Raw genomic sequence first — 24,582 nt, 5'->3', positions numbered from 1 at the left:
CTGGGGAGCCACGGGCGTCTTTGTGCCACCAGGGAGGGTCAAACGCTGCTGGCCTGAAGCGTTGCCAGGGTAAAGCTCTTGCGAGACTCGTGCAGCTCCAGCTGCTTGGTCTGCAAACAGCCCTTCACCTTCTCCTGGAAGGAGGCGGTGGTGATGGTGTAGAGGATGGGGTTCAGGGCGCTGTTGATGGGCAGGATGAAGATGACCACCCAAGAGGTGATGGTGCCTGTGCCGACAAGGACATGACATTAGGCAGCTGAAGGGGGGCTGCCCTCTTCCCCAGGGGTAACCCACCCGCTCCAGCCCACACAGCAGAGGGGGGCCATGCCATTCGTGGGCTTATGGCTGGAAGGGTATCCCCCCACGTGGGAGGGTCATGACTGCTGCTCCCTGGAGACATGCCCAGGGAAACCAATAATGCTGTCCATCTCCCCTTGCAGCCCACAGGTAGGTGAAGAGAGCTCCAAGCTCAACAGTGCCCACATCAAAGGGTCGCTGACCCAGGGAATCACAGACTGATAGGGAATGGAAGGGACCTCTGGAGATCATCTAGTCCAGCCCCCTGCCAGAGCAGGGTCACCCAGAGCAGGTGGCACAGGAACGCCTCCAGGTGGGGTTTGGAATGTCTCCAGGGACGGAGACTCCACCACCTCTCTGGGCAGCCTGTTCCAGGGCTCTGCCACCCTCAAAGGAAAGAAGTTCCTCCTCATGTTTAGGTGGAACTTCCTATGGTCAATTTTGTGCCCGTTACCTCTTGTCCTGTCACTGGGCACCACTGAAAAGAGCCTGGCCCCATCCTCCTGACACCCACCCTTTAAGTATTTATAGGCGTTGATAAGATCCCCCCTCAGTCGTCTTTTTTCCAAACTAAAAAGATGCAAATCCCTCAGCCTTGGGAGGGATCATGGCAGGCAGCAGTGGGCTCTGCTCCAGGGCCTTGCAGGGAATGAGGGGTTCACCTGGTATTTCCACCTGCAGCAGGGAGAGCAGCCTGAGGAGGAAGATGGGTATCCAGCAGAGAGCATCCGTGAAGACGATAAAGAAGAACCGCTTTGCAATGGCCACATCCCGGGAGCAGACACCTCTCTCCGCTGTTTTGGACGCAGTCATGCGGATGGAGTAGAACATGCCAGAGTAGGCGAAGACGATGGTGATGAAGGCTGCGAGATTCAAGCCTGGAGAGGAAGAAATCTCGCTCTGAGCGTAGCCAAAGCGCAACCCTCGCGAGCTGGGATTGGCGGCACAGCTGGCAGCAGCAGGACTGCTCCTGCTTTTATCACTAGAGGGGGCAGAGACACCTCGGCAGCCTCGGCTAGTTCTGAATCCAGCCTTAGCCCAGCGATGCCCATGACCAGCTCCGGGGAGAGGGTGGTCACAGCACCAGGCTGGAGCAGGGACCCTCCCCAGCCCGGAACGGAGGGCAGAGCTGGCACCCTTTTTTTGCCCACTGTCCCAGTGGGATGGCAGTGCCCCGTAAAGTCAGACATCCCACTAACGGAGGCAGTGCGAGCTCTCATGACGCCCTGGAGGGGACAGCTGGGCTGAGCAGCCCCACTCCCACCAGGGAAGCCTGTCCTGCCCCATTTAATCGCCATCCCCGGGTCCCAAGGTGGCCTTACCCAGGTAGATGGTGGCAGAGTAGCCCCGAGCACTGGGCCGCTCATCCAGGTCAGGCTGCAGTGGGAAGCACACCCCGTTCCTCCCGTAGTAGTTCCCAAAGGTCTCCTTACACCACAGAGGGATGATGCTGAGGGAGAAGCCCAGAAGCCAGATGGCCACTAGCACTGAGATGGTCTGCTTCTTGCCAGCTCTGTGGTGGCTGAACGGGAAAACAATAGAGAAGTATTTCTCCAGGGTCATGTAGGTCAGCAGCAGGACTGACACCTCGGAGGAGAGCATGGCCAGGCTGCCCACCAGCTGGCACTGGAGGCTGCCCATCCAGCCCTGGGCATGCTTGTTGTATTCGCCCGAGTACTTGAGGTCGAAGGCTCCGATGACGAAGAGGTAGATGCCCATCAAGCCATCTGCACCTGGGGGTGGGGGGGAAAACAAGGTGCCGTGAGGAAAAAAGCATCAGTGGGCAAACGTAGCCCTTTGCATCAATGCCATGGCCATAAACCCATCATAAAACTGGACAGCCTTTGGCTTTATGCATATATATATGTGCATAAAAGAGCTGCCCTACTGGTGCCTGTGAGCACAGACCTGAGAGCGGGGGCCGAGATGCCCCAGGCACAGAGGGATGCCCAGAAACCCATCTGCCATCAGCACAAAGGGCAAGGTGGCAGCAAGCGGGCCCTGGCTGTGCTGGGGAGGGCTGGCATCAGCTAGACAGGTCCTCCCTGGGGAGATGCTGGTGGGCAGCTCATCCGCACTGGTTTCCTCTGTGCTCCCCCCGCTGGTCCCTGCCCCTCCGCCGCCCAGCTCACAGCACAGGGACTTGATGGCCATGGTGTGCTGGCTGTTCTCCGTGACGATGAAGGACCGCATGCAGATGACGAAGAGGTTGCCGAAGCAGGTGAGGCAGGCGACGACCCAGACGAAGACGCGCAGGATGATGTTGGCGAGGAGGTTCTCGAAGGAGGAGATGCCGTCGGTGTTGGGTTTGCAGCTGCGCACGTGGGGCGCGTAGCTGCAGTACTGGAACTTCTTGAAGTAGCTGTCGGGGTGGTGGAGGAGGTTTCCTGACTGCGACTGGGACCGGGAGCAAACATGGTCCGGCGTGCACAGCCCCCTGCCCCACACCCTGCGCTCTGCCTGCTCTCACCTCCAGCCCCTCAGCCACGTTTTCCCCTGTCTGGGTGGACAAGGGCCACCCCCCTCAGTCCCCATCCCACTAAACCAGGAGCCTGGGCGCTTACAGAGAGCAGGGGAAGGGAGACGGGGAGGTTAGGGGGAGGAAGGAGCCGGCAGCAACGCAGGGTGGGAGCGGGGAGAGGGGGGGATGCCAGCACACAGCCCTCCCCACCACAGCGCCCCGGGGCAGGGATCTGCAGGGGACACGGAGCCTGATGGAGCTGGATCAAGGGGGTCCCCATTTGCACAGTTCTGCAGATGGATTTGGACACTGAATAAACAACACCCCGAAGCTTTTGCAAAACCGTCTGGAGGCACCCCAGTGCTTTTTGGATCACGTACCACAGCCACGCTCTTAAATCTGCAACTATTCAGCACTCTCAACTGGTAAGTACAAGAGTGTTTTCCTCCAGCCCATGATTCTCACAAACTAACATTTAAAAAATCAATCCCTTATTCAAATCCTTCATGTTCCATTAACAGGGATTCACATTTTTTTTCCCCTGCATGTTATTTCAGATTAATCTTTTCAAGACTTATAAAAGCCAACCCCTATAAGCTTAGCAAAACTCTACTTTAGAAAATGACTACAAAACTGAAATGCGAGGCTCATTTCTGCTTAATTATAGATAAAAGGAGAGAAAATGATTGCTTATTAGCAAGTCAGGTAGAACATGTACCATATTTATAGTGCAAACAGACCAATTACGAAAAGGAAGATGTAGTTGTCTTTCATTACAGGTACTTTAAAATGTGCATCTGGAGAAAATTAATGATTTTTTTTTTCTCCTTCCAAAGAGAAGCCGAAGCACTCCCAGCTGGCTGCGCAGTCCTGTTGCCACCCTGCCTGCGATGCCTGTCCAGCCTTTCTACCTGCACATCTCTGGGGTTCTGGCCTGGATGGCCAACCAGGGGGGTTGGAACTAGATGATCTTTAGGGTCCCTTCCAACCCGAACCATTCTGTGATTCTATTATTTCAGACCCAAGCAAAAGGGCCTCTAATGGGGTTACTCAACCACAGCTTTCAGCACACAGCTTACTACCGATGCACGCCTTGGCTGACCGAGCCTACCTTGCCCGCATCACCTATGCAACGTGCACCTTCAGAAATGCAGATCGCTCTTCGTATCGCGTGTGCACCCAGATGGGGAACCCAAGGCTCTGCAAATTTCTCCCTTCCCATGGGCGAAATGCTCCCCTTGCTCTAAGTAAGCCCCAGCTAGGAGACACCCACTTGCCCTGGGGGGATTTAAGCAGTATCATCATGCTCGGGGGCTTCCAGTGGGCTGAAATAACCTGCTCACTTGTGTAAGGAGTGAACCGTTTTCCCTCTCCACCCCCAAGCATGGGTTCCAGGGCAGCAGCAGCCGCCCGCTCCCCCCACTCACATGTGGGAGAGGGTGGTCAGCTTCTGGAAGGTCAGGTTATGGATGTTGGGAATCTCCAGCCCTTCCAAGCTCCTGCAAAAGGAAACCAGCACAGGGAATGCTGTGAGCAGCCCTGGTCTGGGTTTGGGGCTGCCAAAGGCGGAGGCAGCGCTGTAGGATGGGGGATGTTGCGGGACTCACAGGGACCGTAGCTGGGGCAGGCTCTCAAACTGGCTGGGGAAGATCTCTCTCAAGGGGTTGTAGGAAATATTCCTGAAAAAGAGACAAGTCTTTGGTATTTTTTCTCCATCTGGAAGCTATCAGAGTAGCTGGAAGTGAGGGCAAAGGGGTGTATTTATATGGCTTTTCCCTGCACTCCCTGTTCCCCAGAATCTGCAGCCCCAAAGCAGAGGGTCTACAATGGTGCCGTCTATGATGGCAGACCCACCAGGAGGGAGCCCATCCTGCTGGGGCCACCACGGCACTGCAGCAAGGACGCGTACCCAGCACGATGCAGAGGTGCAGGGGTCCCGCAGGGCACGCTATCGCTTGCAGGGGGGCAGGGACACCCCCCTGGGGCGGTGCAGCCCCGGTACTCACAGCTGCTGGAGCTCAGCCAGGCCGTTAAACAGAGAGGAGGGGAGGTGATCTAGTCTGTTGGACGACAGGTCGCTGTGCGGAGGAGAGCAGCGTCTGAGAAGTGGTCGAGGGCACCAGGTCTTGCACCCAAGGGTGCTGAGCAGCGAGCTGCCCTGGGCAGGGGGCAGAGAGGGGTCCCCAGCAAGACCCCCACTGCTGCCCCCGGCACAGCCCCTGCCTGCGGGAGTCAGGGCAGGCAATGGCTGGAAACTTACAGCTCCACCAGCCTGCTCAGCCTGGAAAATGTCCCATCCTGGATCCACCTGAGCTTGTTTCTGCGCAGGATCCTGGAGGAGAAGGAAGGGGAGAGAGTGTGGGGGTATGGCACAGCCCCACAAGCCCTTTGGGAGCGTCGTTTGACCTCCAGGCTGGCCGTGAGCAGCCAGGGGTGCCAGTACTGCACGGGGCTCACCCACAGGGTGCACCTAGACCTGCCATGTCCCTCCCAAATGCACTGAGCCACGACTGTCACCTCCAGCCGCCAAATGCTCCGCTGCTGTGGGGAAGGTCTAAGCCAGAGAGAACCCAGCTCTCAGGTGCAAGGCTCCATCTCACACAAGCCCACAGCTCAGAGAAGAGCCCATCAGAAGTGTGGAAGACGAGCAGAGCTCGTTCGAGCGCTCAGAGGTAAACTCCCAGCATGGCGCATCAAGAAACACAAATGGGTTCGGAACAGCAGGAGCAGAATCCTGTGGGACAGCACATGCATGAAGGCACTGAGAGACCCCATGGGTGCCATGACCCAGGGATGGTCCCAAGGAGCAGCTGGACTCCACTGAGCTCAGTCACAAACCAGGGCAGCCCTATCTAACTTGGTCCATGGTGCGGCCGGGCAGGATGGGGGGAGTTGGGGGAGTCCAGCCAGAATGGTTCATCCCACAGAGCCTGAACATGAGCCCCTGTCTCATCTGCTGCCTCTGCTTGTGAAGCTGTCTCCTCTGCCGGTGTCACCGTCAGGGCGTGTTTACGCCATCCGTCTTGCCTGTACAGACGTTTCCATGGCACTGCCATAACAGCCCTGGGAAACACGCTGCTGATCAAAGCCAACGGACTCGGCTGCGGGAGGAAGGATGGATGGTGGGGCAGGCGCTCACCCACCCGGCACTGGGGGGTGCGAGTAGCTCTCACTGGTGAAAAAAAACATATAAGGGTGCATATTTTGGCGATTAAATGCCTTTTGGGGCTTCTCCAAGAAAGGCGGAGAAGTGAACGGGATCTTTGTGCAGCAATCTTCATCTGGAAAGTGACAGCAGAGCTTTCCAACGCACTCATCCTCAGAGACACTGTGTGGGGGCAGTGGTCGGAGGAGGACCAAGATCTGTCCTCCAGGGACTGCCAGATAAACTGCGAAGGGGATCTTCACCCCACGGCCATTTCCACCTCCCCAGGGGCCAGCCTGGGGCGGCTCCTCTTCATCACCTGGCCAGGGACTGTGAGGTGGGCACAGGGTGGAACATCGCCCTGCCAGAGTGGCCCAACTTTCAAACACACCGCTCAGCGTCTGTGTCACCTGCTGGGTCCTCCCGCGGGAGCTGCGGGGAGTTGAAGAGCGTTTCACAGATGTCTGCGCGGGAGGTCAGAGCGGCTTTGAGAAGGCAGCGCTCAGGCCACGTACCCTGCTCCTCACTGGGGTGCTGCTGCTCCTGCGTTTGCCCCCGGGGCAGGGGAATAATCTGCTGCACCTCGCAGGAAAGCGATGGCCGGGGAAGGAGAGGGGAGAGCAGCTCCCGCCAGAGACAATCCCAGCCCAGCCCTCTATCAGCTGCTGTCCAGATAAGCCCTGGATTTACTTGCTTACACTGATCCAGCAGCATTGGCGCAGGGTCCTGCGATGCATTCCCAGTGCTCCAGGTGATTGCTGATCCCCTGGGAGGATGGCTTGGCTCCCCATCCCACTTCTGCTCTCCCGCCACCACCCTGTGGCCGCTGGTAGCCTTCTGCTCATGGGTAACACCTGCACGGTGCACAACTCTCCTGTCCTTAACTCCAGAGGTTCCAGGGGCTGTATATATCTCTTTGGGAGATATATGGCCACCATATGCAGGACAACCAGACCCTGGGAGAGGTCATCAATGTGAATCCTACGCTTTTGTCAGCACCGGGAGGGCACCTGGGCAAGACGGCATGGGGCAGGAGCAGGCTCCAGGCAGGAGGGGAGGAAACAGAGCCAGACACTGTTTGACACGCATAGAGCCGTCTCACAAGCTTTATGGCCTTCCTTAGGGATATTTTTAGGGGGTTTGGATGCCAGAGGAAGAGTCTGGGCTGGCTGCGAGCCCTGGTATTCGCACACCATAGGAATGCCGTGTCCTGCCACTATCTCCCACCCGACGAAGGTCCCCCTTTGATTTTGGCAGCCCCCGCGGGCTGGTGACGGGGGCCTGGGATGAGCCCACCAGGTCCCCAACCCAGGGTCAGCCATCCTCCAGCACAGAGACCTTGGAAGAGGCTCTGGGGCCCTTGGTCAAGTCCCTACAGACTTCATGAAGCTGACTGCCCTGTTGATTCTGTGTGGGCTGAAACCACTAAATGCGAGACAACAGCCCCTTATCCGGCCCAGAGTAATGGGAAATGGGGGTCCCAGCTGAGTGCCGGCTATCCCTTGTCCTCCCTCCATGCACCCACAACAGGACGGGGTCTGCACCAGCAAGCGGGGACCCCGAGGTACTCACAGCACCGTGAAGTCGTGGCACTCCTGGAAGACAGCCCTGCGTACCGCCCGGATCCTGTTCCCTTCCAGCTCCCTGCAGAAAGGCAATCGTGGCTGCCACCTCCCTGGGCTCTCCCCCTCCATCCCCAGGGACTGCCCAGCATGATCCCTCACCTCTTGCGTGCCCCTCCACTCCTCTGCCCCCATCCCCTGTGGGATGCTCCCAGCCCTTTTCTCCCCTTTCTCTGCTCCAGGAGCCTGGCTGGGGAGCTGGGTACTCACAGCCAGCTGAGCTTCGGCATCTCTGCGCAGAGGGAGGCGTTGGGTATTTGAGTCAAAGAGTTGTTCAACATGTACCTGGTTGGGAGGCAACAAGGAAAAATGGGGTTACGGCATTGTACGTCCCTGCAGAACACAACCCTGTGCATGGACAGGGTCCTGCTGCTGCTCCTGGACCATGGGGGCTTCACAAGGGCTTTCTGCTGGTCCGTGGATTTAACTGGGCGGGGATATCTGCACTGTATGGGTTGCTTGTGTGTGTAGCCCAGGGGAGCAGCCAGGCGGTGGCTGCACCAGCTCCTGCGTGCCATGGCCACACAAAACCATGGAGCGAGTTCAGCTGCCACCACCTCAGGCAAAGACCCAGCACACACGGCCGTTAATGGCAGTACCAAGCTTCATCCACCTCCTTTGGGAAAGATGTAAAGGTAATGGTACGGGGCACATTTAGCCGCTGTGGGAGATGCTCTCCAGTGAGCTGTGACGGGCACGTCACTGGGAGAACAGTGCACGAAAGCGGCAGCAAGTGACCCTGGAGTGACAGCCAGTAAAGGCAAATTTATAGCCTGAGCTCCCGCTGGTGTTTTTCCCAGCACTTTTGCACATGCCTGTTTGCAGAGTGTTCCTCACTGCACGTTTTGTGACCGCAGTTTTAGTTTATTTGATTTGCTAACAAAAATGCGGAGGGATAAACAGAGCACGTCACTGAGCAGAGCGGCGCTGCTGCCTGCAACGTGGGAACGCACGGCCAAGAGGAGCTCCGTCCCCCCAGGGCTAGGGCTGTCCCCCGCAGCCCACGCGGCTCCTCCTTTGGGGACAGAGCGGGGACATGTCTCTGGACACCGAGTGCTAGCCAGGTTTTGCAGAGGAGTGAAGTCCCAGGGTCACAGCCCCTCTTCCCCAAGTCCTCTGCCAGCCCCCCAGGCTGTTTCCCCCCACCTGCCAATGGCTCCCCCATCCCCAGGCACGGCAGTTACTGAGCCCTGCACACCCCCAAACCCAACTTTCAGGCTTTTCCAGCCAACTCCAGCAGTTACATCTCCAGCAGAGATGGTGTGAGCCTGGACCAGCAACCATGGCTGAAGCACTCTCCTTGCAGGTGTCCGCCCAGAGAATACAGCTTAAAACGCGGTCAGACGTACGTGAATATATATGTGTGTCTGTGCAGTCACACACACACACGTGTTTTTTCCACTATAACGGCCAAAACTTCTCCCCTAACGATGACTCCAGGCTGCTGCCAAGGTTTCCAATCTGTATTCCGGACTGCAGAAAAGGTGTTAAAGTCATCTTAGAGCGATTGCAAAATTGTTTTTATGGTGGTTAAAGCAAATTTGTTACCCTGTACCTCCGTCTTGGAAACGGCTGGGCCTTAAAGACCCCTTGGCTTGAGATGACCTGGTGTGAAGACAGCCGGCAGAAGGGCAGTAGTTCGGGAAAGCATCGGATCCCGCTTGCAGTCGCCGACTGAAGGAAAGCAGCCGGCAACCCAACCCGCAGGCGCCGCTACCCATCCTGCTCATCGGGAGGTGCTGAGGCTCTGCTCAGGCCAAACTCCCCAGCGACTTGCTTATCCCTGTCCCCAGCAAAAACAAAAACCCTGGGTTTTGGGTGTGCTGGGGGCAGGAGATGGCACAGAGGAGCAGCAGCGCCAGCAAAGCCTGCTGGTTCCCCCTGCAAACGGGAGTGAGACAGACACCTTGTCACCCCTCGCACCCTGGGGGAGGCGAGGAAGCCACAGCGTCCTTGACTTGCCCTGAAAAAGGCTGGAAGCTGCCTGGAAAAGGGCTGCAGGAGGTACCAGGCAGACACCCATGGAGCGGGATCCCCCCAAACCCCGCGGAGGGCTGCCCCCAGCCTCTACTCACAGGAAATACAGAGACTTCAGCCCTGCAAACGTCGCGGGGACGATCGTGGCAATCCTGTTGTTGTCCAGCATCCTGGAAGGAGAAGCGGAGAAGTGAGAGGAGGGGACGTGGAGAGGGTGAGGAGGCAGTGGGAAGCCCCCACATTTAGCACTCGTGCTGCCCCGGCAGGAGGGGGCTTTGTCCCTTCTCCCCAACAAGCTTCCATAGACACCCATCTCCAGGTGGGGGGCTGCCCCCCTCTGAAGCCCCTTCACCCCCCCGGAATCCTGCCCCAGCAGCCCTAGCTGAAACGTCAGATCCAGCTGCACAGTCTGGATTCCTTCACAGTCAGGGTCTGTTAGATTTTTTTTTTATTTTTTTTTTCCTCTCTTCTGCTACGAAACAGAGATAAATTAGAAACCATTTGGGGAATTCAGGGCCATGCTGGGCTTCTCAAAAATCCTCTGGCTTGTTTGCACCACAGACCACCCTCCGCGAGCTGCTCATCCTTGTGTTGTCCCTCTTTGTTTTAAGCAATAACCGAGCTGGTCCCATGGCCAGTAAGAGGAGGGAAGCCTGGGGGGCGGCGGACCTGCCCGAGCTGTTCCTGCAAACGCAGAGCAGGAGCGAACCGTCTTGTAAAGCGGCCTTTACGGTTTCTTTTCTGGAGCGAAACCTTTATAAGCTCCATGTGTAAAAACCACACACCGCACGAGCCCAGATCAAAGGGAGCCTTTGAGAATAAACAGAGGGGAAGGATATTAGCTGTACTTTCAATTTAGGCGTGTATTTTTCAAGGTGATGGAACTGCAAATCTCCGTGTTTAACAGCGCACTTAAAGCCTTTTATACACAAACCTGCAGCCCGGGAGCTGAGGCTGGCTCTGTGCAAAGCCCATCACTGTGCTCTGCCGCTGTGGACCGGCAAGGGGACCATGGCAGGGTGAGTATCCATGGGGATCAGCCAGCCATAACGAGATTTTGGACAAGACCATGTCCAGTCTGTGCTAAACGTGACCCCAGTAACAGGGGAGGGAAACTCAAGTAGAACTTTCATAAAAGAACTGCAGCAGAAGCTAAGTGTGTCCTGGTCCCCAGGGATGGTGGGGAAGTAGAGACCCAGCCGGGCATCCCACCCATCACCACCATGGCCCCCCAGCATGGGCATGTTACTACAGACACCCTGAAACCATCGTGCCCACTTCCCCCCACCCCCAAAGAAATGAAATGATGGTAAATGCAAGGAAGAGTCGGGATCAGCCATGTCTGATGCTGTTGGGACCGGCGGAGGAACTCACAGCCACTCCAGGCGATGCAGGTCCTCAAAAACCCGGGGCTTCAGCTGCGTGATCCTGTTGTGGCTGAGGAACCTGGAACCAGAGCGATCCTCAGGCACTGCTGCCGATGAAACCCGTTTTCGCTAAAGCTTCTTCCCAAGCTGCCCATGGCCCCTGGCTTTGGGTGCCTGGGGCACCACCTCCCTTAGCAGCTCAAACGCAGGATCTCAGCTTAAGCATGGACGGGATGGGAACAGCAGTGTTTGTAGGAGGGGAAACGCTTCTGTTCTGCTCCGTGTTCACCCAAAATACATGCAACTCCAGCTTAAAGCATGCTTGATACATGCTGTTCTTGCAGGGGCAAGATAAAGGGCTCAGAACCTGGCCCGGAGCCACCTGTGCTTCATGCCAAGAGGAGCCGAGGAGCGTGTCCATCCCAGGGCTCCCCTCCCCAGGGCCCCGCAACACAGACACCACCTTTACTCACAACATTTTAAGCTGAGAAAGTCCAGCAAAGGCTTTGGGTGAGATCAAGCGGATCTTGTTTTTTTGCAAAAACCTATTTAAAAACAAAACAAAACAAACAGAAAAGAGACCGAAGTATGTTTTCTAAGGGATTCTAGGAGTCTGTGGTCCCCAGGGAAGACAGGGATGTGCCCACAACTGCAGGACACCAGACACGTGGCTTCTAGTGCTCAGGGACGGAGGTCGGGGCTGCAGCTCCTGCTCTGCCATGGGCTTCTTGTCTCAAGCAGCCCTGGAGAGGCTGTTTTCCCCCTCTGCCTCATTTACTCCATGCCAAGGGAAGGAAGCTGAAGTACAGGTGCCCGACGGCCACAAGCAGCTGCTCTGAGCTGCTTCACACACTTCTTCCTCCACACACGGCCCCGCCGCTACTGACCTGAGCGTCCACCGCTCTCCCCTTCTATCACAAACAAGCTAGAGTGGCATAAAGAAGATACTCACAGCTTCTCCAGACTCCTGTACCTGGCAAACTGATTATCCAGCAGAGAACGGATTTTGTTTTTCTTCAGGTCCCTAGCAGGAAAACAGAAGGGGAGAAAAAAAAGATCAAACCCAGGGCCAGCAGACTAGGACATAGGAGAGTCCTTTACAAAAGGAGAACAGCCAAGACTAGACCTCCTCTTCTTGTGCAATGCAGACAAAATGCAAGGCAGCTGCTCTTCATTAATGCTACATGACTAATTGCCCTCCCAATCTGCGAGCGTTATTTGCTGCAGATGAGTCTTTCCACACTCTCCTCCCTTCCTAGCCCTTGCTTCGTGTGTGCAAAGGCACCTCAGGCCAGGACCTTGCCGACAGTTTCTAACCCTGTGCATCTCGATGGGAGGCTTGGCAGCAAAGGCAGGCTCCCCAGTCCTCACCCGGCCGGGATCCGTCCGTTCCCAGCTCCCAGCCCGGTGCTGTAGTGGGAGGGTTGCAGCGAGATGCTGAAACTCAGCAGAGAGTGGTCTGTTGGCATGGAAAGGGCTCTTTGCTTCTTTGGCTCCAGGGACAACGAGTAAAAGCCAGGGATTTTATATCCTTCCCTCTAAGCTTGCTCTCCTGCCGGGTGGCAGTGTCTCTCCCGGGGGAGAGGGTGCATGTACCCCCTGCTACTCACATCCTGGTCACGTTGGAGGAGACCCAGGGGACAGTGGCGAGGTCCTGCTCGGTGCAGTCTACAGCCCTTCCCCAGCACCGGCACCGCTCTGGGAAGAGCTCCAGCCCTGCGGGAAAGCCGAGGGGACGCGCTCAGGGAAGAGCACAGGGGGCCCGTGCAGGGCAGGGGACACCCACGGGGTGAGGAAGGATGCTCGGCCCCGGGGAGGAATGGCTTACAGCAGGCGTCACCCTCATCTTCCACCGCCATCCTGCCGCTCCTCGCAGCCAGCATGTCGCCCAAGATCTGCAGCCAGCCGCTGTCATCCACTGCAGGACAGAGGGGACCACCATTAGAGGCACGTGGACACCGGCAAAAGCCCCAGCAGCTTTGGGAGAGGGTGCTGCATCCCAGCCTGGAGATCTGGCTCCAGCCCCCCCCGCAGCTGCAATGCGGCAGAACAGGGATTCATCCAGCCCCATGACATGTCTCCAAGCACAGCCACAATAAAACTTTCTTTCCTCTATTTCTAGCACCCCACTCAGCCCGCTTTAAGGATATCCCGAACCCGACGCTGCATCCAAGCTACTCAGTTAACCAGCTCCCAAAAGGGTATGAATTTGTCCAGTCTCTAACTCGTTTACGCTCCTACAACTCAGCATCCCCGAGCGAAGAGCCCCACAACGGCACTGGGGATTGTGCAAAAAAAAAAAAAAAAAAAGGAACTAATTTCATGTCTTTAAATCTGCTGAACCCGTGTGCCCTGACCGGCAGTGCTGAGCCCCTCTGCTCCTCTGCCTTTCCACCACTGCCCAGAAATAACTGCCCCCGCCTTGTAGCAACGAGGGGTTTCTGCACCCCATCCCGGGAGAATCCCTGATGGATGAGCTCCTCCCTGGGGCACATATGGCTACTGCGCCAGGATGGTGTGGAAACACAAGAGCCGGGGAAGCGGCTGGATAATGGGGTAGATCCAGGATTCTTTACACCCCCCAGGGGTAGAGCAAGCTCTGCTTTACTGCACTCGTGGTCCCGGCTCCTGGCCTTCCCAGGTCCGGGGGTTACTCACTCTGAGGGCATCCCTCTTGGCGAGGGGCTTGCTGCTTACCGCAGTTCTCCTCGTCAGCCCCGTTGTCGCAGTCATCCTCCCCGTTGCAGTGCAGGGCCTGGGGCAGGCAGACGGAGAGGTTGCCGCAGGGAAACTGCCCCAAGGGACACTCGTGCCCATCCTGCCGGGAGTGGATCAGAGGAGGCTCTGCCCAAGTAAGAGGAGAGGCTCAGCGCTGGGGCAGCACCTCCCACCCCTGGACCCCTCACGTGTGCTGTGCCATCACCTTTGGGGCGCTGGGCTCCTTGGGCCGCATTCTTTGTGCCCAGATCCGGTGCCTTTTGGGGCAGAGAAGGGCTGGGGGGGTGCTGAAGGGTGCCTGCGCTGATGCTGAGGACCAGCATTGCCGTACCAATACCCCACGAGACCATGCTTGGCCAGAGCAAGTGCGAGCTGATGAGGTGTTGGAGACCACCAAGGAGGCACGAGCGTGCCCCAGGGGAAAGGAGGGACCCAAACCCTTGCTTTCAGAGCACTTTTAGCTGGCAAAATGCCGCCCTGGAGCCCGGGCACCCAGGCAGAGACAGTTCTGCTGAGGAGCGCGTGGAAATGGAGAGCCCCAACAAACTGGCCCCCCCATCCCTCCTCCCCAGGCCACCCCTGTCCCGGAGGTGCAGCTCCATCCCCGGGTGCAGGGCTGTCTGGGCAGCTCCGGCTCCCCTTTCGCTGAGTCCTTTCCATCAGAGCCGTCAAAGATAGCCAGGGCCCTGTTCGTTAATATCCTGCAATTATCCATGGCAGAGGCACGCTTCAGATCCAGCTAAACGTTTCCACAGCCCGCTTTGATCAAGGCCCTGGGAAGTGGCAGCCGTCAGGCACCGGGGGAACACGGCCTGGGGGGGGACCCAGCTTGTCGCTCAGGATTTTCTCCGTCTGCCAGGGTATTAATGGCTAATGGTGCATGCTACAATTAAAAGCACTTTGCCTCACTCACACTCACCCCCCCCCTTAACCATCCCATCAGCAGGCACTGTGGCGTGATGGAGAGGATGCGGGGGTGACTGGTGGGGACTCCCGATGCCCCTGAAGGCAGCATCACATGGACACGGTCCCCTCCAGCCACCCCAGCAGCTGAACCGTGGGTGCCCCCTCCACGCCAGCGACGTTTTCCCGCAGACAGGTCATGCCAGGACCTGAGGAAGTTTTCCATTAGGCTAGAAATATCCCCAGTTTCTGCAATAGCTGGCTGAGCTAGATGTAAACAGCATGCACTGCCTGAATCCCTGCCCGGACTTCTCTGCCCGGCCAGGGGTCCTGCAAACCTTTCCCGGGATTTACTGACGCATCTGGGTGTTTGTTCAGGGGAAAGTAAGGACATGCAAAAAATGATGGATTTAATCAACATGATTCAAAGTGTTTTATGATTTGGAGCAGAGTTTATTGTGGCCCCATAAATCTTTCCTGAAAACTGGAGCCATCCCAAGGACCTCTGGAAGGGATCTCCATCCACTTGAAGCCATAAAGCTGGTCCAAGTGACATTTTTAACAGACCCACGCCATTGTTCCTCTTCGTCTCCCACCCTGAATCAGCCGGGACCCCATATCCCAGCCACGGGGCAGCCTGGGACGTGGAGGGAAACCTCATTTCTACAAGGTCGTGAAGGCTGAGCCATCACCTTGCCTCGGAGCAGGCTGTGCTGCCATGGGAGCTGGTGGGGGGCAGCTCTCCCTCCCCAGCTGGGGACCCCTTGGGCTGTCCCGACCCTGCAGGGAGCTCCTGTGCCAGGGGCTCCACACTGGCAGAAAGAGCCACGTCCCTTTTACCCCTAAGTAAAAAATCTGCATTGTAGCCTTCGTACAGCCCATATAGTACATTGGGCTTCCAGAGACCTCTGTTTCAGAAGTGCCTGCCTTTGGCTAGTCTTTTTTGCAAAGCAAGAGGTAATTTTAGATTTTTATAAATGCTCGTGGCTGTACTTCTGTTTTAGATGTGTCTAAACCCACAGGGGTATCACACGTGCTACTGCAGAACACCGAAACGCGTAACAACTGTCAAACGAATTACTGTCTGCCTGGGACGTTAAAAAGCATATCTGCTATTAAATGTTGTAAAAATTTGTCACTGAAAATTCATTTACGCGTGATCTTTTGTTCCTTTAGCTGGGAGCAAGAACACCTATTTTCTTCTGATCACACGACAGACACGAGTCGAGGCTGTGACAGACAAGTCACCGGAGATGCGGGCGAGGACTGCCGCCCGTGCTGGAGCTGGAGGTCTTCTCTTCCCAGCCTCCAAATGCCGTGACAATGTCACATATATCTAAAAGAAGGAAGACATGAGCCGGCACATGGCTGTTTCTCCCCGGTGAGCGGTGCAGGCAGCACAGGCAGCTCCTGCGCCCGTTCCAGTGTCATTTCCCAGGGAATTTGCCAAGGCGGGGCTCCTTACAGGACAGCCTTGTCCTAGACCTCTCATTAGTGCAGAGCCTCAGTGACTTTAAATACTTCTGGATGTGGTTTGGCTTTATGAAGCCAAACCTCTCCAAGAGGATAGACACAGAGAGAGATGTCCTGCATGATGATGGGTTTAGCACCTCAGTATCTTACTAGTAAAGAGCAAATTTTGGTCCACCCAAAGCTCAGAGGGGTGTGGTGAGGGTCGGTGCTCTCCACATCAGTTTTGGAAGGAGGTGCAGGGATGGGGGATGTTATGGAAATACGACGGGGAGAGTGAGAAAAGGGTTGGCAGTGCCCTGGGATGGAGCCAGCCGAGGTTGCTCCCCGGCGCGGGCTCCTGCAGACATGTGGTACGAGGCTCTACCAGCCATTCTTGACCTGTGCATGGCCTTCCACTGCCTGCGTTGCTCCAAAATTAATAGGGCTTTCTAGGTGCCAACCTCCATCCGGCTGGGAAGCATCAGAAACATCACTGTCAGCATGAAACGATACACCTAGAACAAAGCTGGTGCCTGGAATAACACCTCACTTGGAGGTGTCTCCTCCGGTAACGGTGTGACTCACCCCATCTCTTCCCAGCCGGTCAGACTGGGATGCTGCCGAAAACCGGGGGGTGTGGGGAAAAGCGACAATCCATCTTTTACTTCTCCCTGTTAGTTACAACTGAGCTGGGAGGGGAATTGATTTGGCAAGATTCGGTTTTATACACTAAAACCAGTGACAAAAAACGCTTTACAAGGAGCGGGGCTGGTGCCCATGGAGTTTCTCTCTGCCAGCAGGTCGAGACCGGTCACCAGAGGTTCAGGAGGTGTGAATCAGCCCCTGAGCAAGGACACCCATCCAAGGAGGGAATAAAAACCAGTGGAAAGCTCTGGTACGTTGATATCTTGTAGGGGAGCACGCACAAGCAAATGCTCTAACAAATTTACGTGTTGCAAGATGGACAAATGCAAACTCATCATGTGCGACTGCTCATTGCGATTTTCCTAAGCACCTGTTCCTCTGAGGCAGCGAATACAATAAAAATTTGAGCCAAGTTGAAGTGTAAGTTTATTTCTAATAGAGCCGTGGAGTGCTAATACTTCAATAAAAGAGTTTTATCACGCTTATTAAAAACACCTCATGCTGGCAGATCACACCCAATAATAAAAGCAGGACCGAAAAACTAAATAAAATGACGTTTACGTCAAAACAGCTCAAGGCTGGTCTGTACATCAGCATGAAGTACCTGCGAGAAGCTGGAAGCTGCTCCTCAGTACGGGACCTCCCCATGGGTGCTCGCAGGGAACGGTGCCGGGTGCTGGACTGGACCCTGCTGCATCCCATGGGTGCAATGCCAGGAGGGCTCCTGCCAGTGCAAGAGAGGCGATATTTGCTCAGAACCCCCATGAACATGTGCTCGGGGACCAGCTGAGACCCTCGCAGCATCCCGCATGCAAAATTCCGTCTCAGCTGGCCTGTCCCCGCTCGCGCTGGCAGGCTTCGGCACAGCTCCGCAAGATCCCGGTGAGATAAACACCTAGCTATTGAATTGAAACCTGGACAAAGATTAAGGGCAATTAAAAGCGTCTCACAGCAAATCTGCCAAATGGGAAACCTCTTAAAAGAAGCCGGAGCGGTGGCAGGGGAAATGAGATTTTGGAGGTGCCATCGGGTCCTGCCCTTGCGGGCAGCAGAGGCGAAGGCTGGCGAGGGGCTGGCCTTGTAAGGAAAAATGCGTCTCCTTAATACAGCGTTTTGGGTGATGAACGAGTAAGAAAAGACAAACTGGGGGGGGATGGGGATAGTACAAGACCCCTGGCTCTTGCCACCTTGCAGCCCCGCAGAGGGAAGCGTGTCCTTTACCCTCTCCAAGTCCCGTGAGTGGAACCAGATCCAACCCCAGCCCTGAGACCTGAGCTCAAGCCCCTCCAGGGAGATTTTTTCCTGTCTCGGTTCCATTTCTAGTTATCCAGGGAGGCTCCCTGTTGCATACTGTCATGCCATGCCGTTTTCTGTCTGTTTTCTTAGTCTGAATTTATGTAGGACCCACAGAAGGCAACAGGAACCTCTCCAGGGCCTCCAGCTCCCTATTGCAGAGAGCGTATCCACATATGGAGCTACGTAAATACTAAGAGAGAGGAGTTTATACATATATATATTTATACATGTAAACACAGATAGCTGCTTTTTTTTTTTTTTTTTTAGGAACGATGCTCAAACCCCAGATTCCCAGCCGAACTGATGCTTTCCAGCCACCCCCATAGTACCTCCTTCTGTATTAACCCCCCTCAGGGCGAGAGAAACTAGGGATCATGCGGGACAGAAATCAGAGAAACAACCCCAGACAGCAGAGGAGAAGGCGAAATAAAAACTAAAATAATAATAATAAAAAAAACAACACCAAAAAACAGAGGAAAAGTGTGTTTGAGGCAAGGTAAAACACTGAGAAAACAGGTTATTTTGGGGTGATGCAGCCTATTAGATAAACGGGGGTAGACGGGGTGGGCACGGGCACTGTGCCACAGCAGGGACCCTCCTGTCCCGGCCCTGCAGGGCCACAGGAGGAAGCACAGCCAGAGGCGGCGGCCAGATGTCGCCGGGATTAACCTCAGCATCTGCCTCGACTTTTCACGAGGGCCACCCAGGATTGTAAACGAAGCCCACGCATCGCCGAGAAAACAGCCGTGACCAGATTCTCTAGACACTAACAGGCTGAATGAAGCACGCCTTCGGTCTGCATGGCCTCTGTCTGCAAAGAAACCCTGGAAATCCCACCAGCGAAATCCCGGAGCCGCAGGACATGGCCGGGGCGATGCATCTCCCATCCCATTTGTCTTAAGCACCCGGTTTCTCCGCACCACGGGGCATCCCCATCACCCCCCACCCAGGACTGCAACCCCCTTCTCACGGCACAGCTCACACGATTCCCCTGACATTTCCCACACAGGTGGGCTGAGCTGCACCTAAAGCAAACCACTCTAAAGGGAGACACAAGCAATTCACTGTTTGATCAGAGAGAAAGGTTTAGCACCCCCCCCCCCGGCTCTCCCACAGGAGAAGGAACAGTTTGCATTGCCGTTCACAAAAGTAAACCACCGACAAATCAGACTAAAATGGAAATAACGCAGAGCCTCCTGCCTTTCCACCATCCCCTTTCCTAACTTCAGCAAAAAGTGTCGCTTTTTGGTCTGGTTTTTGCCCACCGTTCCCTCCCCTTGCAGACTGTAACATCGGCTGCCTCTGCTCCCCCTCCGCTCCCACGCTCGCTCTCCTTCTTGAGTTAAAGGCAGAATCACAATTTGCAGCTATCTCCGGGTTTACAGGTAACACGGATGCCGGGAAAAGCAAACGGTAAGCAGTGCAGAGAGCAGCACGCTCTCACACACCGACTCTCCTCACAGGACAGCGCTTTCGGCTGTTTTCAGGCAGCCAGCATCCCCCTGCCATCATCTGGATTGAAACCCCACTCTTAAAATTCTTCACCCCCACCCTCAACCAAACGGCCTGATTTCCCTCCCCGCTTGGGATGGCGCGACCTGCAAAGACAGCCACTTACTTGTAGCAGCGTAGAAAAGCGATGGCAGAATGATCAGGAGCAGCCTCATGTCAGCAGCCGCTGGCAGGGCAGGTCCCCGGCCCTCAAAGGCTTGGAAACCTCCCGGGCTGCTGGGCGACAAGGAAGGAGGGAAGGGGAGCGTGGAGATGCCGTGGGGTCCTCTCCTGCTAACGTACACGGACGTACCGATGTCTCCCAGGAGCGCACATGCCAGGGATGCTACAGGTTGTCACCGGTCCCCCAGGAAGCCGGGCGCTGTGCGGCCATCGCAGCGGCGCTCGGGCGCATCTGCGGCACCCTGCAGCCTGAGCGGGACTCCGCACATAAAATCCAGCGAGGTGATGTGTGCGGCAAGGGAGGGAGAAGGAAGGAAATGAATCCAGTCCTTCGCCGGCTCTACCCCACCCCAGGGGCAGTGTGGGGCTGTGCTGTCCCCACCTGCCTGCTGGGGACGCTGGGCTGCACGGCCCAGGGCCAGCCTGGGGAGAAGGAGGAGGAGGAGGAGGAGGAGGAGGAAAGAAGGGGAGGAGGAGGAGGAGGAGGAAGAGGAGGTCTGCTTCCTCCCCGAGAGGGCCCTCTGCTGGATTTGCCCTCAGTACCCGCACCCACCCACGTCTGGTGGCCCAATGGACACAACTCAGCGGTGGCATCCGCAGGGATCTCTGCCCCATCCCTGCGCTACATGCCCCAGGGAGCCGTCCCGACGCAGCCCCAGCAAGGCAGGCACCACCCCTGAGCCTTCATCCGAGCATGCCTCAGGGTGCTCAGACTTGGTGGGCTGGGGTCCAGGCGGGGCTGCAGGGAGGGGCAGGGGCCTCCCGCTCTCCCCACTGCTGCTGTGGTCCCCCCCGTCCCCATCCCCATGCTGCCTGGGACTCCTTCCCTGTCCCTTTGCCTCCCAGACCCCACCGTGCACACCCTGCCCCTGTCCCACCAGCATTCCGGAGGCGAGCGAGGAGGAGGATGAGGGGTGCTGTGCAGCCCACCCTGGGCACAGGTCCTCCCGCTGCAGGGGCTGTCCCCAGGCAGCCCGGCCGTGCCATCGATGGCCACAAGTGGTGGCACAGCCACCCCTTTTGTAGGCTGCCAGCCATGGGGGCAGCCCTTCCTCAGCTCCTCCTCCTGCATGGAAACCCCTATGGACCAGGTGGTGGGAAGCACAGGAGGGGAGTCCCATGGATGGAAGAGCTTCTTAGGCTCAAATTCACCCAAGCCTGGAGGAGGAGGGAGTGGAATCAGCATTCCACAGCTGGGGAGTGGGAGGGAGCAGAGGGGGTCCCAGTCAGAGAGCAAACCCCTGCCGCGCTTTGCTGTCCATGCTGGGCTCCCGGCCCGTCTGCACAGTGAGCTCGGGTTCTCCTTGGAGTTCCCTTTCCCCTGTATTTCGAAAGGCTTGTTACTGGTCCAGAAAAATCTGTAAAAATTTAACCCCTCCCTTGCTGCTGGAAAGCAAATCTTTACTCTCTCCTCGACCTGAAGACGGGTGTGGGATTAAATGACATACAGCCCCCACCTTTCATTTGCACATTCCAACTAATACATTTAAAGCTGACCAATAAAATTATCAAAACTCTTGTCCATGCTTCTAAAACAAGCCATCAACTATTTCTATTCGTGGTTGTCTTTGGTACTGGCGTCCCTTTCCTCCGCGCTGAAGGAAATGGGGTCCCAGAAACGCAGCCTCCCCTCCCGCCGCCGTCTCCCCCAGCTGTGACCTGGCCCTGCGTGGCCGTGGCGCGAGAAAGCAGGGAACAGCTTCCAAAGGAGCATGACATAAGGTATTGGCGGCTCTAAAATCAGATTTATTTAAGACCTAAGGGCGCTTTGACGCCAAAAGCCAGATAGGGTGAGTCTGGTGGGGGAAGAGGAAATGGAAAAGAGGCAAAATATTTCTTTTTTTTTTTTCAGAGAAGGAGAGAAGCTGTTGGGAAAAAAGTTCTGTGCGTGCAGATCTTAGACCCTCTGCGGAGGCTTTGCAATTCTGCTGGTGCAGTTTGAAGCCCTCGCTTTGTTCTCGAGGGCTGGACGGGGGCTTGGTGGCAGGAGACAATGCCACTTTTCTGCCCTGACGTTCAAGCTCAGGCATTTGCTGCCGGATGCCCAGGTGCCAGAAGACAGCGACCGCAAAGCCTTCCAACCTGCGGCCAGGAAAAATAAAAAAATAAAAACCAGAGATCTAAAATTAAAGTGTGTTTCAGGGACTGACAACACTTCTTCTGCAGACTTTTCAGGACCCCCCATCCCAGGTGGCCGAGCAAAGCTGCGGTTCTCCACAGAACTGGAAGTGATAACCCCCAGCAGCAAACGATGGGCCTGAGCTGAGGAACCTGCCTTCAGGCATCTCCCCATGGCACAGGGGGATGGGCTGGGATTTTTGGGTGGTTTGTAGGCAAAACGGGGAGATCCGGGTAGCAAACTTTTGGAAAGGTCTGAAGATGCAGGGTCAGGACTTTGCTCTGAAGCTGGACCTGGCTGGACATGCTCCGTCAGGAACGGGGGGCGAGGAAGCACCTTGTGAGGTTCCAGCTGGTGCAAAAAGGCATCGCAATTCGCATCTCGTACTGCTTCCAACCCAACAGCGGAGCCTCCTCCCCTCAGGAAGCCCAGCAGGAGCCAAGGGGCATCCATCTCCTCTTATATACACACCGCATTTCATTGCTCTTCATCCAATTTGCTGTTCTTGCACCTCTCCGGGGTATCTCCGTGGCCCGTTCTTTGCTCTGGCCCTTGACCAACCTTTTGTGTTCTCAGAGCCTTTCAGCTTTCTTCCCCCACGCTCCTGCAGGCTGTCAGCCTCTTTAACACCAGGTTTGCATTTCTTAACGTGAGCTTTGTTAATGGGCCAAAAAATTTCCGCCCTTTTGGCAGCAACCTTCGTCCAGCTCGTGGGGACGCGCCTCCCACCAAGTACCCAGATGACGTATGGGCGTTGGACGCCTCCCCACACGCATTAAATCTCTGGGCTGTGGAGCCCAGCAATACATTACGATACAGAGCCCCCGAGGGGCTCGGAGAGGACTCGTGTAATTGCCTGGCATAGATTTATATCCCAGGATTTTAAAAGCGTAACCTCTTTGCAGAGCTCCGCAGTCATCCGCCGGGCAGCCTTCGCTCCGGCACGGCGCCTGCCCCGCCGCTGCTGCCCTCGCCGTCTCCCTGGATAATGTAACTTTGGAGCAAATCAAGCTAGTTTTTCCCCTTTCACTGTTTTCCGCTGGGATAATTCCTCATGCCAAATCCCTTGGTTCTCACTCAGGCTTGACTTCTTTAGTGGTTTTTTCCCTCTGAGGCCACGAGCTGCACATCACGGACCGGCTCTGCTCGCCCGTGGGTCGATGTCAGCTGCGTGCGCAACACCCCGCACACCCAGATCTGCTCTGCCTTTGTCACGGCAGACGAGCCGGCTGCTGTGGGACTCGATCTCTTGGATGAAATTGTTAGTCTGGGGCCACGGCTGGGTTTGTTCATCCATCTCACAACAGTCACAGCCCGCTGCCTTGCTCCCAGCCTGGGAAGCGGGATGCTGAGCTCAGCAGAACTGCCGTGGTTCAGTGTTGTAATACAGAAATATGCTCATCAGCTGGAGAAATTGCCTCTGGAGGACAGGGCTGAGGCAGAAGAAGCAGATGTGAAGCTGATCTGTCTTTCCCTAAGTCAGCAGCCTCTTCCCACCCATCTGCCCATCCTCACTCTCCGGCTGAAGGAGGAGGCAGGTGCCCTCCCATCCAAACCTGAGCACGCCGGAGCCGGCAGCAGCCTTGTGCCCGAACCACAGTTGGTTCCAGGAAAAGCTCTGAATCTTCCGAGCCAAACTCAGAGCAGCCTTTGAAACATCCCTGGCCTGTGGGTGGAACGTCTGGTGCTGCCCAGCATCTCCTTCCCTCCCTCTCCCAGCACCGTCTCACCAGCCGGGGACAGGCACAGGCTCCGCTCCCATCTTCGGAGGAGGCAGAGGATGGACCCTCCTCAGCGGCGGCCCGTGCCGACAGCCCTTCTGCAGAGCTGACTTCAGACAGACCAAAAAAACCTGCAGGAATGGGGTAGCACTGGCGAGACATGAAGAATTAACCAGACGAGGATGACGTCTGAGGGCAGGCAAGATGCTGGAAGCGTGCGTGACAGTCCTGATTAAATCCTCTCTGCAGTTCTCCGGACGAAGCCCGTGCCGCCCGCGCGGTGCGGCAGTCACATCGCCAGGCGCAGTGATTTCAGCATCCCTGCTGAGCAGACGTCACCTGGTTCAAGGACAAGAAGGAAATTCAGGCATCTTTACTGCCTGACCCCAGCGGCAGGATGGTTTTTTTTTTTATAAACGTGTTCACTTATATAGAAGAAAAAATGCTGCAAACTTGTGCAGCGCTCCCTGCCCTGCCAGTGCTGCATCCATGCCTTGATGGGCACGACTCCCTGCACCCAGCTTGGAGAGGACATGTCACATGTCCCATAGGACAGCGAGCGGTCCAGGCAGGCAGAAGGACTCCCGAGGGATCAGCCCACTTCAAAACAGATTATCCGTCTGCAGGTCCCAGCGGGGCGGCACCTCGTCAGGTCTCTGCATTCCTCTTCTGTCCCTGGATCTAACCCTCCAGACAGAAGGGAGATGGTGGAGAGGGCAAATCGGGGAAAATACAACTTTAAGTGGTGTTTTGAAAGGTTAAAAAAAAAAAAAAAAAAAGAACCTGGGCAAAGTTCAATCCCTTTGTCAGCCATATTAACAGCAAAGAGGAGCTAGGGACAGCGAACTTGAAAACGCCTTCCTCTAAAAGATTCGTTTATTAGCTGGCAGAAGAGGACAGGGAGGAAGAAGGTCACAGGTTTGAGAGTCTGCCAAGTAACAAGCAAATGGGCAGGAGAAACCCTTCCCTGCTGAACTATAAGAAAACACAGTAATAATTAACAACGCACACATTTGTACACAACCTTCCCCCCCGGACAGTCTGTCCGCACACACATCACCTTGTCCGCTTCTCTGATACGGAGCAGTTAACACCTCCCAGAAGCAACTTTGGGTCAGATAAGTGGAAATTAATGACTTCATACAAAAACGCACAGGGAGAATCGGAGGCAGCATCCGATACCCC

At 56.1% G+C, this 24,582-nt stretch overlaps 1 protein-coding gene across 1 annotated transcript; it reads right to left on the bottom strand.

Moving 5' to 3' along the window:
- Window positions 1-35: 35 nt before the first annotated feature.
- On the bottom strand, window positions 36-19,550 carry LOC134521115 (relaxin receptor 1-like). Its single transcript, XM_063347238.1, has 20 exons — window positions 19,502-19,550; window positions 18,444-18,459; window positions 15,645-15,651; window positions 13,567-13,687; window positions 12,698-12,787; window positions 12,480-12,585; window positions 11,822-11,893; window positions 11,343-11,414; window positions 10,877-10,948; window positions 9,601-9,672; window positions 7,736-7,810; window positions 7,476-7,547; window positions 5,019-5,090; window positions 4,765-4,836; window positions 4,366-4,437; window positions 4,186-4,257; window positions 2,430-2,659; window positions 1,620-2,030; window positions 960-1,175; window positions 36-226 (listed from the first exon to the last, which is right to left on the bottom strand). Exons 1-20 carry the CDS (start codon window positions 19,548-19,550, stop codon window positions 39-41), a joined length of 2,157 nt encoding a protein of 718 aa, XP_063203308.1. The 3' UTR covers window positions 36-38.
- Between the last annotated feature and the right edge of the window lie 5,032 nt (window positions 19,551-24,582).

Source organism: Chroicocephalus ridibundus, chromosome 9 (genome assembly GCF_963924245.1).
Source record: "Chroicocephalus ridibundus chromosome 9, bChrRid1.1, whole genome shotgun sequence".
NCBI classification, from domain to species: domain Eukaryota; kingdom Metazoa; phylum Chordata; class Aves; order Charadriiformes; family Laridae; genus Chroicocephalus; species Chroicocephalus ridibundus.
The sequence above is the reverse complement of the archived record's forward strand: the minus strand, read 5'-3'. Positions and strand labels throughout refer to the sequence as shown.

Bases quoted from the DNA above. Each gene is read 5' to 3' on its own strand.
- LOC134521115 (XM_063347238.1), bottom strand. From the start codon at position 19,550: ATGAGGCTGCTCCTGATCATTCTGCCATCGCTTTTCTACGCTGCTACA. The intron at 10,949-11,342 runs GTGAGTAAAGGT...CTCTGGTTCCAG, and splicing joins CTTTCTCAGCTTAAAATGTT to GTTCCTCAGCCACAACAGGA. The intron at 1,176-1,619 runs GTAAGGCCACCT...CTTCCTCTCCAG, and splicing joins CTCTGCCACCATCTACCTGG to GCTTGAATCTCGCAGCCTTC.